The 19,764-nt window shown below is 41.7% G+C and overlaps 2 protein-coding genes across 2 annotated transcripts in view; one reads left to right on the top strand and one right to left on the bottom strand.

Annotated features, from left to right (window-relative positions):
- The window catches only part of TRHDE (thyrotropin releasing hormone degrading enzyme), a 398,970-nt gene extending 383,497 nt beyond the window's left edge, over positions 1 to 15,473 (bottom strand). The window contains exons 1-2 of the mRNA XM_060025259.1: positions 14,526 to 15,473; positions 2,984 to 3,257 (exon numbers count right to left, since the gene is read on the bottom strand). Of these exons, the coding sequence (XP_059881242.1) occupies positions 2,984 to 3,257; positions 14,526 to 15,436 (1,185 nt within the window). The 5' untranslated portion in view covers positions 15,437 to 15,473. The remainder of the gene's footprint in view (positions 1 to 2,983; positions 3,258 to 14,525) is intronic.
- On the top strand, positions 15,439 to 16,787 carry LOC132434321 (uncharacterized; the record flags this gene model as incomplete). Its single annotated transcript, XM_060025983.1, has 2 exons — positions 15,439 to 16,268; positions 16,561 to 16,787. A coding segment is annotated over one exon (633 nt), but the record flags the coding sequence as incomplete, so codon positions are not given.
- Between the last annotated feature and the right edge of the window lie 2,977 nt (positions 16,788 to 19,764).

Raw genomic sequence — 19,764 nt, 5'->3', positions numbered from 1 at the left:
ACAGGCTTCTTGGTGGCGGCACCAGCAGCCTTAGCATCTCATGCCCGTCTCTGGGGTCTGTGCTGATAGCTGTGGCTTGCGCCCATCTCTAGAGCTCGTTTAGGCGGTGCTCTGAATCCCCTCTCCTCACGCATCCTGAAACAATGGTCTCTTGCCTCTTAGGCAGGTCCAGACTTTTTCCCGGACTCCCTCCCGGCTAGCGGTGGCATACTAGCCCTCTTCAGGCTGTGTTCATGCAGCCAACCCTGGTCCTCTCCCTGGGATCTGACCTCCGAAGCCCGAGCCTCAGCTCCCAGCTCCCACCCGTCCAGGTGGGTGAACAGACAAGCTTCTCAGGCTGGTGAGTGCTGGTCAGCACCAATCCTCTGTGTGGGAATCTCTCTGCTTTGCCCTCCGCACCCCTGTCGCTGTACTCACCTCCATGGCTCCAAAGCTTCCCCCCTCTGCCACCCCCCGTCTCCGCCCAAGAAGGGGATTCCCAGTGTGTGGAAACCTTTCCTCCTTCACGGCTCCCTCCCAGAGGTGCAGGTCCCGTCCCTATTCTTTTGTCTCTGTTCTTCCTTTTTTCTTTTGCCCTACCCAGGTACGAGGGGAGTTTCTTGCCTTTTGGGAAGTCTGAGGTCTTCTGCCAGCATTCAGTCGGTGTTCTGTAGGAGTTGTTCCACATGTAGATGTATTTCTGATGTATTTGTGGGGAGGTAGGTGATCTCCACGTCTTGCTCCTCTGCCATCTTGAAGGTCTCCCCAGAAAACCAGGTTTTATACTTTAATTCCACAGTTGATAAACAAGGGTTCCCAATGGCAATTTTCCTTTTTACTATTCTTAGTATTTTTAGATTGTAGAGCAAATTTTTGTTTCAGTTGACCTTCCAATGTTCTCTGGTAGCATGTTTTATCTTTTCCACATAAAAATAAGTAGGAATTTTTTAATGTTTACTAATTACTTGAATTCTTGAATTCTTAACTCTAATAAAAGTCACATCTAAATAATTAGGGTGTGTCCTGGTTTTAAATATGGATCACTTAGCAACAAGCATAATTGTATACAGCTGAGAATAGTTTTAGGATATTTTAAAGAAATCATACTAGGAAAAACACTTCCAATGTACCCTATGCTCCTAACAGACCCACATCAAGTAGTCAGTCATCAACTTTTGAAGATGTATAAGGGAATGATATGTCATTTTCTGTGTATGGTCCAACATGTATAGCCTTGAAGTATCCATAGGAGACATCAACAAACATCAGAGGAATTCAACATACCAAATAAGAAGTCCAAAAGAGTAAAATATCTTTTTTCTAGCCTTCTACAGCCAGCATTTAAGGTACTGTTTTAATGATTATGTAGATTAATTCACTATACACAGTTCTTTAATAATGGCATTAATTTTGTATGCAGGCAGATTTTATTTTTTAAATGGGTTCCACAGTGATTTAAATTGAAAGTAACGGTGAGAAAAATTTATTTAGCCAAACCCATTATTCAATATTTAGGCTGTTATGGAGCTATGAACTTCCTACAAAATAAGAATATAGATTTCTGTACACTTCTTCTGTTATGTTTGAGCAACACCAAATATGATGGCCACCGGATGGACAGAATCATTACCTGAATTCTCATATCGACACACAGGTGAAATGGTGAAACAGAGCTCCTAGGGCATGGGGAGGGGGGCAGGGTGGGTAGAGTCCCAAATTTGGGATCAGACCAATAGAAGTTTTTCTTGCAGCCCTACCACTTGCTTACTTTTTACTCTGGTAAAGTTACTTCATCTCTTTAAATCTAAATTCACTTTATTCACTTGGAAAAATGGAATTATAATACCTTGCTTTAGGGTTGACATGAAAATTAAAATAAATGAATATTTATTGTGTAGGCCATTGAAATGAGGAGAAAGTTCTTAAGAGGCATGACCTGACTTAATCTGACTAACGCAATACAGTAACATGTAAAAAGTGCCTAGAACAACATGCTGTTATAAATGTTAATGATCCTAAAGAATCCAACTGATTCTTGTTATAAATTTAATACAGAGAGTGAATTCTCTAGGCTTCCCTTATATCACCCTTCTCTAAGTACATATTTCTATACACTTGCATACTATGGGCTAAAAGAAGCTTTGTACCTTACAGAAATTCTAGCACACTGGCAGAAGAACTTACGTACAAAAATGTTCACTAAGCATTGTTGTTAATCAATGAAAATCAGAAAAAAATTAAAATATTCATTTATAGGAGGATGACAAATTTTGATATATTCACTCAACCATTCTATTCAGATAAACCACAAAAACAAAATTTTAAGCAAAAAATAAAATAAAGTTGCAGAATGATATCTATAATATAAAACCACTTATATGAAATTTTAAAGCATGGAATGTATTGTAAATAGATTTATACTTAATAATTAATAATATACTTAATAATTGTGTGATAAGGTGCATGGAAATGGCAAAATCCAAATTCAGGGCAAGGCAGGAGGTAGGAAGCAAGGCAATGAGATCAGGCAGGTGTCCAAAGAGGGCTTCAACTCTATCCAATATGCTTTACTTTCTCAAAAAACAAATTAGACTGAAGCAAAGATGGTAAAATGTTTAGATTCTATAGAGCTGGCTAGTAGAAGGTTATTATATTATTCTCCACATTTTCTGTATATTTGAAATATTTTACAGTAAAAAGAAGCTTTACCATCATGTAAATAAAAAGAGGCAATTTCCCATAACAGACAATAGTTGTTCCAGAGATACTCAGGCGATGAAGAAGGACAGGAATGGCAGGGGTGGGGAGGTGATTAAAGTAATAAGAGGGCTGGGTATAGAAGAGAAGCTCCTCTCTGACTCTGAAACCAGGAAGATAATTTTCCTTCCAAGGATTAAGGAAAGAATTCAGCTATGTAAGTTGTGAAGAGAATAGAAATGATTCATTGTTAATCCAGAAATCAGTGTACATTATCCAGAAACAACATTAAGCTTGAAATACTTACTACAACCCCGGTCTTGGTGGTAGTTTCTCTGTATGTGAAGTTGCAAATTGCCCAGGCTAAATAATACGTGGACATGAGAGGGGTCTGTGAAAAGTGATCCGTAACCCATCCATCTTCCTCAAACACGGAAGTTTCCACCGGCATATTGGATAAAGATAAATAGGTTGCTTGATGCTTGATGCTGATTTTGAAAGTAGCCTTGTAGATTGGCTCATCAAAACAAGGAAATGCCTTTCTGGCATGTGTAGGCGAAAACTGAGTAACGCCAAGGAACCTGGAAAAAAGAAAATGACATTCTCAATTACATTTGTGGCTTGAGTTAAGTTATAACCACTTTATATGCTTCTGCTTATAAAATAATATGCTTTAGCAAAATTACGAGAGTTTTTTTCTGAATCAAACTTACGTGCATGAATAGCATGGAAGCATACTTCATACATATTTCCACAACAATGAAAATTCTTCAGGGAACTTTTGTCTCAACTAAAGGAAATTCTCTAAACCCAGAGCTATGCTTATTAGACAAAATATTACACTTTACAGAAAAACAACTCATCATCATATTGGAAGTACTGGAAAATAATGGTTCTCCTTTTTGGTATGCCTCAGTCTCCTCTCCGAAACTGTACAACCAGTAAAGACAACGAAATCAAAATCCAAAACTTGTCGTCAGATACAAGTAGGGCATAGACCATCACTGAGAAACATCTATGTCCTCAAATCTCAGTCTCAGATGGCCTGATTTTGTTAAGGAAAAGCATTTTGAAATCTGACAAAACTTGGTCTGCATTCTGGCTCCACAACATTTCTTAGCCGAATCATCTTGGATGATTGCTAAATTTCCCTAAGGTGTACATGTTCGTTGCTTAAAAGGAAATAATCATGCCTAACTTAAAAATCATTGTAAAGCTTAGTAGAATGGAAAAGGGGATGTAAAGCACCTATCACTGTGAATAGATGAACAGCACCCAGACGGCAGTTAATAAGCAGCAGCCACTGATTCACAATATCTTCAACCTTTCCTGGAGTGCTATAATATACCTTTACATAGAATAATCCAGATACCGTTGGTTTTTACCACCCATGACATATATTTACTATATAAATTATGCTAATATAATAAAGTAAATTAACTAATAAATATCTATATAATAAATACATCAATGTGTACACATATATATATAAAATATTTAATGCCCTCAAGTTTTCAGATCAAGCTGCAAAGTTGCATCTCATTAAAACTCCAGAAGCACCCTCTACATTCTTTCACTGTTATGGTTACAAATCAAAACACTCAAACTAAGTACTTGAAAAAGGACACACTTTTAACTTAAAAATGGGGCCATTATTTATGAAAACATTCATGACATAATTAAACTTTTAAATATGATATTAGTTAAAACTGGACATAAGTCAATAACAGACCCTTCATAAAACATTACTGAGTGCTACAAGTCATTTCTTTAAAAGGCTCTTTCCCCATAGTAGTTCTGCCACCCCTCCCCTCTCCATCATCCACAGTGTTCATGGTTAATCTCACACGGCACACTTTCCCGCTGAGCCAAAACTTGGCCTTAAAATTATTCTCAGCACAGCACTTCAGGCAGTTACTACCGATCAGTAGGTGTTGACATGTGTATTGAATCTTACTGGCTATCCCTGGCTCAAACCATGAAATGTAAATGTTTATACTTTTTTAAAATTATGAAGCTTACATGCATTATTGAAGGCTTACTTTTTAAAAGTTTAGTTTTGAAACAGAGAAAACTAAAACAGAGAAAAATAAGTTTTCAAGATTAATTGTATATTTATTCTGAGAGAGGGGAATTGAGAATTACCTTGAAATAGTACTGGGCTGCTGCATACCAGGCTTGGATAAATCACTTAACTACCTGAGTCTATTTTTTCATTAATAGAAGGAAAATAATATTTTCTAGGCCTCCCTTACAAAACTGTCGAGATGATAAAATGGGGTAATGTATAGGAAAGAAGTTTTAACTATAAATCTTCAGAAAAATATAAGGTTAAAGTTGGAAGCAATCTTAGAAACAAATTGTCCAGCTCTCGTAAATTCCTAAAATGAGAAAGTAGCTCCAGTAGGGTTAAGCGATTTCTCCAAAGTTACACAGGCAATTAGCGCAAAGCCGGGTCTAGAATTCACATTTTCTGTGTATGAGTAAAAGGTAATTTTATTTCAAAAACAGTAAAATTAATCTTTAGCCATAATTTATAAACAATGTTTTAATTTGACTATTGGTAATAAAGGTTCTTCTTTCCAAACTTGCCAGCATCTTGGTAATATTTTTCCTATTTTCTACTGACAGTAATATAGTTCTTGCTTAACGGAGTGTCAGTAACTTTTAATTAAGATGCACCCATTTACAATTTGCACGTGCTTTTGTCTTACATATGTGCTTGAATCTCATCTTTCTTATTAAAATGTCCACTGAGCTTTATATTTCTTTACTGAGGCTATTTAAAAGATACCTATGGAATTTAATATATGAGGAAAAGTGTTCCCTTTTAACTTTCAAGTACCTGAGAAATCCAATTCCAGTCATTGAGCAAATAGATATTGTCTGCTATGTGTGATTTTCACTCTATTAGGTGTGTGGTAGGATTTTTTTTTTTTTAAAGATGTAACCATTTTTGTCCTTAAGGCCTTTGCAATCTACCTGAAAAGGGAAATATATATAATACATAAGAAACAACTAATAATACTAGGGGAAAGTTCTGCAAGAGTTCAACAGAGAGGCTGTACTTAGAGTGTATTAGTCATTAAGTAAAAAATCAAAGGTGTCTTTGGTATTCAGTAATTAAAGGGTAGGAATTTATTAGATGTAGAAGATCTAAATACCTCTGGGCTAATGAGAAATTAATAAACCAAATATTTATGCAGAAGAATCATGTTGTGCTCAAGTCTCTTTTTGCCTCATATAGTAAGTAAATACGTTAGTAAGGCTAGCAATTTAAATAGCTGATTCTCAGAGTTGAAAGGAACTATAAAGATCATCTAGTGACTTTTTCTGCAATTAATATTCTTAATGAATTCCTACACACAGTATATATCTATGCACTGAGGGCCACATATATTTGATAATGTCTAAATGAGGAAATACCAATTTCACAGTCTGGCACCTGAGGACGATTGCAATTGAATTTCAATTCAGTATTTAGCAAATCAAAACAAGCCCCTTGGAAACAAGAGCAGTTGGACTAGATTACACTTAGGGTCTTTTCCAAGCTTGAGATCCTATAACTGAACAAAAATTTAAAATAAAATATTCCCTGAATTTGATGAGATGTTTTTAAAATATTAAATTACGTTACTGCTAAATGGCTTTTTGCTACAAGATCTATTATAACGCATTTGCTTTTCTTAGTCACCATTTTTAAGTGTTCAACGCTGTGGAGAAAATGATAAATAGATGTGCTTCCTTCCCTCAAAGAGTTTATACTCCAATAAAGTAAATAAAACATATGCCTAAACAGGTATCGTACAAAAAGACATGACAACGAGGGAAAATGCATGAAGAAATTACATCTTCCAAAGCAAGGTTTCTCAACCTTGGCACTACTGACTTTTTTTTTTTTTAATGTTAAGTATTGGTGATTCAGTGGTAGAATTCTCGACACTACTTACATACGAGGGTGGATAACTATTCTTTGTCGGGGCCATCTTGTGCTTAGCAGCATCCCTGGCTTCTACCACTAGATGCCAGTAGCACCCCCTCTCTCCCGCTGTGACAACTGAAACGTCTCCGGACATTGCAGATGTCCCCTGGGAGGCAGAACTGACCCCGCTGAGAACCACCAGTCTTAAGAACTGAAGGAAGGCTTTATGGAGGAGGAAGCGTAAATTCCTGGGTAGTAAGGGTCACAGACACATTGGAGAAGTGAGCCAATTGACTACTGGTAGCACAGAAATAAACCTTTAAAAAAGTTGTGCCTCACATATGAAGTTCGCACCCTGTCTGCTCTCTTCCAGGTTCCGATTTTCTCGGAGCCCAGTGTTGCCGTCTACCTCGAACACCTACCTCTCTCACCCTTGATAGTCTCCTTTCTAACAAAGAGAGCCAGTTTCAGGCTCAGTGCCCCCAACAGGCAACAGTGTCTGTTGGATTTCAGAAACATAATCTTGTCTTCGCTGCGTATATTTTATGGTTGCCTTCAACTGGCGGAAGTGAGACTGCTTTCCTGCGTACCGTCAGTAGAAACGCCAGAGACCTCTAGCGAAAGGGATTCGGGGCAGAAAATAATGAGTTTGGTTTCTGAGCAAATTTCAGGTGGAGTTTGAGGTGGTAGCAGTACACCAGGTAGAAAAAAATACAAAAAATTAATTAAAAATAGAGAACATTTTAATATAGAGTAAGGATGTGAAATACCTATGTAAATACAGCAAGAAATAAAACAGTAGGAGGCTGAAGGTAATGGGGAAGAGATTTTGTTCTCTATTTTTCTCCTGCTTTTTCTCAAACAAAATCATTTGTATCTTTTAAGGAATCCCTCTATTATCATAAAAACATTCCACCTCCAAAAGTGACATCCTGGAAGTGTTATTCCAAGAATGTCACTTTAGCATAACTAGAAAAATATGAATAATATACATGTATTTTAATGCTCTTCCATCTAAAATAAATTACTTGATTTCTTAACAACTTGTCTATTTGACATTTTGGTTGAGCTAAGAAGTAGAGCTTAAAGCTCTATGTTGCCTCTTAAGGATACAGAGAATTGATTTCTTCTTATTTCTGCGGAAGTTCAACTAGGCAAGCTACTTGTGTCAAGTCATTATAAGATTCAGCAGAAGTAATGCATTAACGTTGGTTGATATTGCCAACAAATTACAGTATATGATACAATTTCTGTTCCATTATTTTCAGTTTGCCTTTTCATCAGGTTAAAATATGCAGAAGAAACAAACATTTGCATAACACTGCTAGTATTCAGATTGATTCATGTTTCATTGCAGAGCCCACCAAAACCAAGAGAACCTCAAAAATGGCAAGGCGTTTTTGAGAAGTTTCCATTTTGACCACATCTATGCAGACCACACATACAGCACAGTGAAAAATGCTCTTTGAACTTGCTTCTATCGCAACTGCAATTTGCCTACGGTTGCAATAGTTTAAAATTGGTAATAAAAACTCCCAAGATCGAAAGAAGTGATCCAGTAGATCATCCAGCTACTATTCAACTGTTTCCAGGAACTGAGCAAAGTTACAGGATCATGGAAGTTACACGTCCCATTTAAAGTTAAGGTTGTTAATCAAAATGCAAATTACTACTCAATGACAAAACATTTTAAGCCAAAATGGGTCGTTGTTTAGACTCTGTGTTTTTATGTACTTCAATGAGTCAGTAAAACTCTGCCATTTCAGAAGAGAAGTGTTCCTGCTGAACATTCAGTACTATAAGCAAGCACGTAGTCTATTGTTTTTTAAATAACCATTCTAGTAAACTAAAAACATAATGCAATAATGCCAGCAAAATGTATGTAGGAAGTGGTGCACATGTGAATAATCGTGTTATAAAAACAGAGCATAAAATTCATAATTGTTTTCATTTTTATACACTACTGTTATTGAAAATGAGCACTGAGTACTTGATCATCATTGATGAAGAGTATTACGAATGCACTAAAATTACTTTCCTGTGCCATAATATTAGGTTTTCATAAGAATAAATAAACTAGTGTCTGCGATTCATTTCTTTAATAGTGGAAAGAGAAAAAGTATTATGTAAGTATTATAAAGTACTACTACTGGTGGAACTCACAAAGTCTTGAAAACAGTATCTAACAACTGATGTGCCTTTCCCTTGGTACTTGGAGCTCTTCTTTTCCTGTACTAGCTTCCAGTGACAAGGAAGGCACCCTCCTGACCCTTTGGTAGCTGGTTTGCTGACAGAGAGCAGGGCCATAATCAGAGTTGTGAGTTCCTTTTGTTTCACACACTCTTCCCACTCCCTCAATCCTCTCCATCTCAGTGTCTGGACCAAGCATGGAGCTTCTCTAGCTGTGAAATACCACAGCCTTTCTCTTCTCTTCCTTCTTCACTGTGGAAGGGCTCTGCTTCTTCCTCTCCCCCATCTTTTGAACTCTGCATAGGGGGGCAAAACAAACAGCAGTGGAAGGGATGTCCACAGTGACTATTTCCCACTGTCTTGCTAGTAAGGGGAAACCTAAGGCAAAAACATTGAGCCTAAATGACCTTGTACCAGCTCTAAGGGTAGATGTCCAGTCATGTAATAGTATAATCGTATTTCATACCCACAAACGTGCTTACTAGTTGTCAGACACCATTCTAAGTGCTTTATTACTTTACTCATGTAATCCTCACAAATAACGCCATGAAAGAGGATATCATTATCCTCATTTTCCAGATAAGAATACCAGACGCAGAACATTTAGGAAACTTGGCCAAGGTCATAAAGCTAATAAACGGCAGAGTCAAGACATAAATCGAGGCAGTCTGGTTCCAGAGTCCCTGAACATACACACACACACACACACACACCCCTTGCCACCCAGCAACACAACTAAAAGTGGCTCGCTTATTCTTAAAGAGATAAAAAGTAACCAACAGTGGCAATTTTATAACTTGATTCTTTTTCCATCCTATGATTCTTTTTTTTTTTTGAGTGTGTAGTCATGAGGAAAGATCCGAATACTTAAACTAAAACTTCACCCGGCAAATCAACACAGGTTTGCACTGGGAGGAATCCATTCTCCCCTGTCCCTGCACAACTGTTGCCGCCGGACCTCCTTAAACCCTGGGGCCCCTTGTTTATTCAGAGACTGAGAAGGCACACTTGGAGGCAAGGAGGGCAGGAGTGGGGAGCCTGGGACCCTCCACCTCAATTCAGCCCCACTCAGTAAGATCTTGTCAGTCTTATTTCACTCTCACAGCCCACTCACCAGCATCCAGCTGTGCCTGTCTGTGAATCATTTCAGATTGTCCAAAGAACTGGGAAGGGCAAGAAGTGTTTTGCATCTTTATATTCTCTCAAATCCTATGTAGCAAAATTCTGTTGGAGAGAGCAGCCACTCTCTAGTGGCAAAAAGCAGGATTGCATGGGTCTTTGAGAAACTCTGGAAGAACCCAGCCACTACTGTAAGTTTGAAAGGATATAAAGGACACACAAAGAATTAAAAGGACGATAAGGTGATGATCATGGCTGGTGGGTAGGAGGATGAGCCTGGGGCTATGGAGGGATGCCCTTCTTTACAGACTGTCAAACACTTATGAGTTAAAGGTAGACTATTTCTTCTTCACTCTTTTTATACCATTCTTTACAGCCATGCTTAAAGAAGTGAGTCCTATTCTTAAAGAAACAAATATCTTTATGTCATCATTAAATGTCATCATCATCCTCAAGCAAACCTAAACGGTTGCCCTGTACTGTTGTCTCAAGCCCAACCACATACACGGTGGCAAAAACTGATTTGAGGAAATAAATATGTTATGCAAATCCAACACAGGGAAACCAGTCACAGGTCTATCTTTGCTTGAAAGAGATCCAGAGCATATAGGCCCTGTTTAGAGTTGTTCTGAATAAATAAAAACACAGGCAAATTAATTTAACTCTTTCAGAAATAAGGTATACTCTATTACTACCCAAGGTGATCAAAAGCACAGCATGACAAACACCAATTGTATGGATTTTCCTCCCTGAATAAGTGATTATTAAATGGTCAAAACTTCTTTCCCCCAATAGTTTCTAGATTTAGTTTACTGGTGGCATTTTGAATTGTGACCAAAATCCAACACTGGACTCAGTTTGGCCATATGGTTATGTATGCAGTGACAAGAAAACAATGAGCTAAGTCCATTAAGGAATCACATAAAAAGTTTTCAAAGAAACAAACCATTCTCCCAGATTTTTCAGTTCCGAGCCCTCTTTAGAAGGGCAAAAAGCCATTTACTTCAACTTGCTCATATAGAGATATCTCCTCAGCAGAGTAAGTGGAGAAATGGGGCTGCTTTCAACATAAAAACAACATGGTGGTTTTCTTGTTTTTATTAAATACCATGATTATTAATTCACTCCAGAAAAAGTACAAGGCACCAAACCATGTATGCTGATACCACAAATGATCAATGACTACCCATAAAATCCTCTATGCTCTCCACAAGATTTTTGCAAAGGAGTTTTTGGCAATTCTCTTTGAGAACCACAATTTTATCTTCTCATTTTACTTGGAGATCATGGTTTCTCTCTAAATAACCCTTGACAGAAAAAGACCTCCTTTTTTCATCCTGTCTTCTGTCACTGTGGCATGTCACAGACCCAAAGTTTGTCACAGAAAAACAGTCTCCCTTTTGAAAGTGAATAAAATGTTCATTTACTTTGGGTAAATTTCCTCTTTCAATCCGGCCATCTGGATCTAAATTAAGGTACCCTACTTTGAACATGGGTATGCTCGCCATCTGGCTGCCCCAAAGCGGCAATTACTTCAGGTAAAGGAAGACTTTGCCTAATTCTAAGCAAGTATATTCTACTATAGGATATTATGGCATCTGCCTGCTGCCCACCTACCTGAGGGACAAGGGAGTATATATTGCCTAACAGAGGTAATTTACTCTGCAATTTAATCTGCTGTGTGTAAGCATTTCAAATTTAAGAGAATTATTTTTAATATTCAACAAGTGGTGAATTTCCCTTTAGCCAAATGATTAACTGAGAATAAAAGATGTGCCTCAAGTGGAGAAGCCTTAGGTTCTAACCGGGAGCCTGTCTTCCAACATTTATTTTAATATGGGAACCGGGAGAGGCAAGTCTTCCCTGTAGAACAAAACCAGGGAAGCTTCAAAGGGTCAAAGGCATACAGCACATAGTGAAGTCTAATTTTCCTGCCTGACCCAAAGTACATCTCTCAGACTTCTGAGGAGTGAGTCAAAGAATCAGATTGATTATTAACAAGTTGTTTCCACATAGACTAAGTAAGGTAGATTGAATGGTAGTATTGATCTTTTTAAATATTTCAGGTTGCTCATTGTGACTCCCCATTGCCAGATTAAATATTTATTTTCATTCCAGAAATTATCTGATAAATTGGCAAAAATTCTGACTAACTAAAGACCAAGATACGTAATCACTAATCAAATGAAAATTTAGAGTTTGCATTTATGTCCTTTTGGAATGAAGGGGAAAAAAGAGGAACAAGTACTTTCTCTAAGAGGCTGTTTAGAAATAAAATCATCCTGGGATCTCCAGAAACAGCAAATCCTGCACAACTATTGGGATGCAGAGTTTAGCCACAGGTACACTAGGTTAAACTCTCAACCATCTTTGGGGAAAACTGAACGAGAGAGTTTGAATACAAATATGCACTAGGGTACAAGAAATCAGTTATAGGTCACGCGGGAACATCTGGTCTTTTTAAGAGTCCTGTTCATTTGAAAGCACTGACCAAAACAAGCTCAGTTCCACCAAATGTATTTTGGCATGGCTCAAAAAACAGGACTTTCTGGAAGTATTTATTTCACCACAGCAAGATTTATCAGTAATGATATGCAACTCCCACTACTGACATTTTGACATAACATGCAAATGTGCCTTCTATGCTTTTCCCCCAAATTTGATATGATCGTGGATTTTCTTTTTAATCCTTTTAATCTGTATTCTTTAGAATATGTCAGAGAAAGTGGTGGGAGGGGGTTTAAATTATCCAAACTCCTGATCTTAGGAGTTTGAAAGTGAATAATTTATACATTCACTTATAGGAGACTTTAATTATCATACAACCACTAAAGCATTGGACAATTTATTTAGATGAGGCTACACCACAGGACTACTAACACTTTTGTGTTCTCTTATAACACACTGAAATTTCCCTAGCCTCTTATACTATATCAGCTTCTTCTGAGAGCTTCCAGACATCATGAGCCCTGGTCCAGGGATCAGAAAACCAAAATTTGAGTCCCAGCTCTCCACTGCCAAACCTGCTGACCTCAGGAGCCCTGGACTGCTCTGATCCCAAGTTTTCTGCTGTTGTGAGACTCTCTTGAGAACAGGGGAGGCTCTGCCAGTGGCCTCATTACTCATCTCCAACCTGCCTCCACTCCTAAGGTTGTTGACTTCATTTTTAAGTTCATTTTGGTTATTCCCTGGCCCTACAGCCATTTAATGAATCAAAGTTATTTTAAATGCAATGGGCTAGGGCAAAAAAGCAAGAATCACTTGTTTATTCATTCAACAACATGCTTGAGAGCTTACACCACAGGACACTCATAACATGAGTGGGCACTCTATGTGCCAAGTACAGAGTTAAGTGCTTTTCCATGCATTTACTCGTGGACACCTGCAACGATCCTATGTGGATATTATTATTATTATTTCCCCAAGTTAAAACTAAAAGTATAGGTTCTGCAGCCAAACTGCCTGAGCCTAAAACCTGCTTTGCTGGCTCACGATGTTACAAGTTACTCGATTTCTTGGTGCCTCCACATTTCCCCATCTGTACAATAGGGACTGTTGACAGCATCTATCTCATGGGGTTCTTGTGAGATTGAGTTAATACAGGATGCTCATTAAGCACTAGAGGCTGTTATTGTCAGGAATTGGTGACTTAGCTTAATCAGCTTCCTCAAGCCTTCAACACAAGTAGAGTTGCAGCCGAGATTTGAACCCAGTTCTGTTGGACTCTGAAGTCTAAGCTCTAAACAAGCGATGGAAAGCCCCACAGCCTCTCAAAAAAAAAAAGAAGAAGAAACAGAATACTGCCCAAATCTAAAAAGCATCAAAGGCACTCACTAACAAGGCATTTGAGACTGACGGTTAGCTTTCCCCCTTTCACCGCTGAAGCCATTTCCAGAGGCAGTAACTTGTGAACAAACTGCAGTCACTCTGTGTTAGGAGAGAGCTGGCAGCACAGGCAAGAAGATTTCTCGCTGGCACTGGCCATGGCAGCCGCCAGCACCACCACCAGCCCACCCCCGCCCCCTTACTCTGTCACTGGGACTGGCTCTTACTGCCCAGAATCTCAACTTCCAGTTTTGTAAAACTTCATGGAGCCAGAGCCTATCCAATACTCTGCGCCTTCCAGAAACGGGCATGGTGGGGGAGGGGAGGATCTTGCCCTGCCTGCCCTGTCCTGACATCTAACCGGGATGCGCTGCTGCCCTGGCCTCTGGGGCTCACGAATTTTCCCTCGATGCTAACTAGGCAAGCTTTTGATGTCACCCTGGCCCGACGTCGCTCAGATTACACACTACCCTTTAAAAAAAAAAAAGTTGCTGTGTGCCCCAGGCTGGCTAAGGAACTTTGATGGGGCAGGGGGTCCCAGCCTAGAGAAGGAGTGGCATTTGGCACTGGTGAGACTGGTGAGTGAGTTTGTGGAGTTGGCCGCAGGGAGAGCCCAGGCACCTGGGAGACCCCGAGAGTTCTGGGTGATGGCCATACCTCACCTTCACTTCCTTCCCCCATCCCTCGCTTCCCGGGTATCCGAAGCTAGCCCGGTCGCTGGGTGGCCGGCTGCCCGGCGGTTTCGAACAACCTGGCTGGGTGGGGCGGTGCCGGGCACCGCCTCCCTCCGTACCTTCTCTCCCCGTGGAGCACGTAGGAGCTGCGGAAGAAGCCCAGGAGCTCGTTCTCGATCAAGGCGTTGTAGATGATCTTCAGATTGTAATTCCTCTGCGCGTCCAGCGTCCTATTCAGCACCACCACCAAGACCTGGGTTGGCGGGTAGAGGAAAAAGCCGGCCACCGGGACCGCCCCGGCTACCCGGTCCTCGGCCACCTGCACCTTCTCGACCGCCACACGGGAGGCGTGCAGCACGACGTAGCGAGTGGCGTTCCGGCACGAGATCTCCACGTTGACCTCCCCGGAGAAGGTGAAGTTCTCCATGAAGGCGGTGAGCATCAGATTGTAGTGCAGCGGCTTGAGGTGGCCCGACAGGCGCAGTTGAGTCCACGGCTGCCATTGCTGCCGCTCCTCGTCCGACGGCGGCCGGGCGGACGGGGTCTCAGGGTTGGCTTCCCCGCCTGCCCCGGGCTGCGAGGAGTCTCCACCAGCATGGTGGTTGCGCCGGGCCGAACCCGGAAGGCTTTCGTTGCCGCTGCGCGCTGGGAAGCCGGCGGGGCCGCCGTCGGCGCCGGGCGGTAAGCTCGCCCCACACTCGTCGAAGCGCAAGCTGAGCAGCACCGCGAGCATGGTGACCGCGAGCAGCGCCACGATGGACACGGCGAAGGCCAGCACTAGCCGCCTGTGCACAGTGATGTGGCGCTCGGTGGTGCGGGGTCGCACCCCCATGGAGTCCGCCCACGGGTCCGAGAGGCCCCTGCCGCCGGCCCGCAGCGCGGCGTCGTTCTCCCCCATCGTGGCCGCGAAGGGTGAGCTGCTCTTCTTAGCCCCCGCCGCCTCCTCCTCCTTCTTCTTCTTCCTCTTCTTTTTCTTCTTCTTCTTTTTCTTCTCCTCCTCTTGTTCCCCCCGCTCGCCGTCCAGGGCCATCACACCGCCTCCTGCTCCTCCCCCGCCCCCTCCGGCACCTCCCGCGGGGGGCCCACCCTGTCCACCGCCAGTTCAGGCATCAGAGAGCGCACGCGGGCGGAGGGCGCGACGCCAGCTGGGACCCTGGGGAGACTGGCCCAGCTTCTTTTAAGACGGGCTCTGGCCGTAGGCGACAGCAACCTCGGCACCTCCCATCAGCCCCGCCTCTCTCCGGACCCGGGCGGCGGAGGCGCGGGGCGGCGAGCTCTGGGACGCGCCCAACTTGGAAAGCGTCTCGCTCGCCCCAACGCGCGCTACTTCTCCGGCGGGCGCTGGGCTCAGGGGCACATGCTGCCCCCGCCCCTGTGCGCCTGCGGCTTCTAGCTCGCAGTCCCCTGCGCAGAGCTTTCGCCTCGCTTTCCGCGGGAGCCTTCCCGCGGGTCCTCGGCTGGCAAGTACAGAGAGCGATGCAGAAGGAAGTTAGGGCTGCCGCTTTCTCTCCCCACTCCAGCGGCGGCGTTCAGTCCTCTGGGTGGGATGTGCTCGTAGCAGCAGTGGCGACGGCAGCAGCAGCGGAGGCGCCCGAGCCATGCACCCCGCAGGCGGGGACGAGAGGATGGCCGGGAGGAAGAAACCGGGGTGAACCAGCCCAGTGAAGTGCCAGGGCCGCAGAGCTGCGCCGGAAATCTGACCTGGAGAAGCCTTCTCCTCCAGCCTGGACACTTTAAGCAGAGGTGGCGGCATACAGCGTGAGGTTGCACAGCGGACAGTGAGCCTCCCTAGTTACGACGTTGCTCTGACCTGCGGAGATGACAAGTGAGCAGGAAGTGTCCGGCCGGGCCATCCCCTTCAGGTAGATGAAGCTCCGGGTTTGCTCTGTGTCCCTGTGGGGAGAACCTGAGTGCGTGTGTGCGAGTGAGTGTGCGTGTGTGCGCGCGTGTGTGCGTGAGCGTGTACACACAGGTTCCGGGTCTAGATTGCCAGAGCTACTCTGGCTGCATTCAGGGACTGAAACTCCCCGAGAAAGGCAAAGAAGCGAGCGAGAGAGCGCGAGGAGACTGGGAAGACGGGAGGGAGGAGAGCGGCTGAGCGGCAGAGGCAGGCGCTGGGAGATGAGAGAGCTTTTCTCCGCTCTGTCACACCAGGCACACACAGCCACAGAGGGGGTAGCTGAGCCGCGTGCAAGAAGTACCCTGTAAATCGTCAGCGCAACAAGCCCCGCAGTCACCCCTCTTCCGGACTCTTTAGCCCCACCGCGCTTCCCCGGAGGCATCGTTGGAGCCTTTGGCTATTGACGCCAAGAAGCAAAGGAAGATCCGGCTGGGGAGACGTAGCTGTCTCAGGTTTCACACCAAGCTCGCCAGAGGGTTTGGAGGATTGTATGTAAATTGAAATAAATTCTCCAAAGCCTGACTACGTATATGATACTGTGTGCTGTGTCCAGGTGTGCAGTATTAAAATAAGCGTTAGCAAGGAAACATTAGAATCCTCCGGAAGTCAAGGCTAAAGAGACAAGTTTTTTCCCATCGAAAAATTCCTGTTTTTAGATTGAGGAAATGATTAAAATCTAATACCTAAAGTGTAATATTCGGGACCACAAAGTTGAGACTGAGAAAAGCTGAGGACATGAGCCCCATTACTTTAGAATGAGAACAGTGAACAAGTACATTCTGGGGTCAGTTTTTCACTTCACCTAGCCACAATTCCTTTTTTTTTTTTTTTTTTTTGCTGTTTTCAGTGTTATCATGAAAATCGTTTAAACTTTTTTACAACAGTTATCAATAGGAAGTGACCACTGACAGCAGGATCATCAAAACAGATTCATATACCATTGGCTGGTTATGGATTCTTGTCTAAGTTTGTAGAAGCTTTAAATATAGTGCAGAGTATGTATGAGTATATGGGATATCCAGCCTATAGAATTTGGGTGAAGAACTCTAATTGGAACAATATTCAGAAAACAGCCACTCCAAAGGTAACAGCTCACAGGCAGGAGTCTCTAGTTTTTAATGAAACAAAATGTGATGGGCTTCAGAGTCAATTTTTAAAAGTGCAGAATAAAAAGAGAATGAAGTAATTCCTTTCTACACATTTCTTTCACATCTTCAAATCCTAAAGGCATTAAAAGAAAATCATGTTCCTCATTATTTTCTTACAAAAAGGAATGTATAATGCCACCAGCTTTGAAGTCCTGAAAATATACATTAAGGTACTGTGTTTGGCTTTAAAAGCATGACCAAAGACAAGAGCCCAAAATATGCATCAACTTCAGCCTGAAAACTACTGAAAACACAGCCCTATGTTCAGTGAAGCTCTTTACCATCTACCCCCAGATGGGATACATTCCCAGTGCCATACATTCTAAATGTCCATTTGAATCATTTTTTTTCGTATCTTTATTGGAGTGTAAATGCTTTACAATGTTGTGTTAGTTTCTGCTGTACAACAAAGTGAATCGGCTATATGTGTATATGTATGTATGTATGTGTGTGTGTGTATATATATATATATATATATATATATATATATCCCCATATCTCCTCCCTCTTAAGCCTCCTTCCCACCCTCCCTATCCCATCCCTCTAGGTCGTCACAAAGCATCGAGTTGATCTCCTTATGCTATGCAGCAGCTTCCCACTAGCCATCCATTTTACATTTGGTAGTGTATATATGTCAATGCTACTCTCTACTTCATCCCAGCTTCCCCTTCCCCCCTGTGCCCTCAAGTCTGTTCTCTACATCTGCGTCTTTTGGAGAAAAGGGAACCCTCCTGCACTGTTGGTGGGAATGTAAATTGATACAGCTATACAGCTATAGTTCTCTCACTATGGAGAACAGTATGGAGGTTCCTTAAAAAACTAAAAATAGAACTACCATATGACCCAGCAATCCCACTCCTGGGCATATACCCTCAATCATTTTTAAATGATGATAAAACGAAGTGCCAGGGTGTTTTGTTTTTTTGTTTTTTGTTTTTTTTTCTTAAGCATGTTGTATGTGGGCCGTTAGCAACAGACCACGGGAAATGCCACATTCTGTTCAAGTTACTTTTTTATGCTCTGTTTTTAAATCTCTGTGCTCTTGCTGTCCATATGTATCTGCCTGTATGCATTTTAAGAGTTGAGGAGTCGAGGTTTGTTAGTTTGTTTTCACAGAATCAGGAAACAATATAGGCAGGCAAAAAGAGCTGTGTGACTCTTCGCAGCTCACCAAACTTCTCTGACCTTAGGGTACTAATCCAGCAGTTCAGGATTATTGATCTAAAGTCCATGGATTCAACTCACTTGTATTATAAGAGGGATCTGGAACCACCCCCAGAAGTCTCAGAACCATTACCTAAATGAAGAGGTTACCCACTAAAGGATCTTTAAGACCTTTCTGTAAAATGATATTAGTCAAGAAAAGATTCAAAGAAGGCTTTTTCTGTTCTTCTTTGTATTTTATCCGTGTACTTTTGAAAATTTCTACAAGGCAACTCTCCAAGACTTCAGAATTAAAATATATTTACCAATTAGTAAAGTCTCCACCAGCTGTGATTAAATTAGTGGATGGGTTATTTTTGAGACCTAAGTGGAGTGGACACAAGCTTATTAACCTGGAGTGAACACAACTTATTAAAACACTGATTCCCCTAAAATGCAACTTTAGCCAATAAACTCAATATCAAGGTCAAGTGGGTAAATATTTCTTCCTCTCATATCAATGTTACAGAAGGGTCCCAGTGAGTTTTTCTTTTCTTAATTTCTGAAAGTACATAACGTACCTCTAAGAAGCAAGTACTTTGGTATGATAACTTTTTAATTTTATTTTTTAGAGAATGTCTATTCTACCCTCCTCAAACCAAAACAAAGAAAGGGAACATTTCAGATGGTGTACCTAACAAAAATCTTAAAGAGATGATTCACTAGTATTCCTATAAAGAAGTTGCCTTCAGTGTGTAGATGACTAAATTGGAGACACTGACTTTGTCAATGCTAGAGCCACGCAGGGGAGTAAGACTTTCCAAAGTGCTTGATGCTCCTCTCAGAAACACATTTATTATTGGAAGAATTTATGATTATTTTCTTTAGCTAATAAATGTCTTTAAAGCCATTGTGTGGCCATATTTGATTTAGATGCTTGTAAAAGTGAAAAGAGTCTGAATGTTTAATATCCATAAGGCCAAACAGAAGTTACTAATTAAATCTACACCTAAGTCCTATGACTAATCAAACTGAACTATTTTCAGTGAATGTGCTGGCTTCAGAGGCTTTACTCTTTGATTGTTTACACTTGAACTGCTTTTCTTCTCTTCCCACTGGTTTGTAGGTAGAGGCACAACTGAAGTGTCCTTTTATACTCAGCCCCTT

Source organism: Delphinus delphis, chromosome 11, assembly GCF_949987515.2.
Source record: "Delphinus delphis chromosome 11, mDelDel1.2, whole genome shotgun sequence".
Taxonomy (NCBI): domain Eukaryota; kingdom Metazoa; phylum Chordata; class Mammalia; order Artiodactyla; family Delphinidae; genus Delphinus; species Delphinus delphis.
The sequence above is the reverse complement of the archived record's forward strand: the minus strand, read 5'-3'. Positions and strand labels throughout refer to the sequence as shown.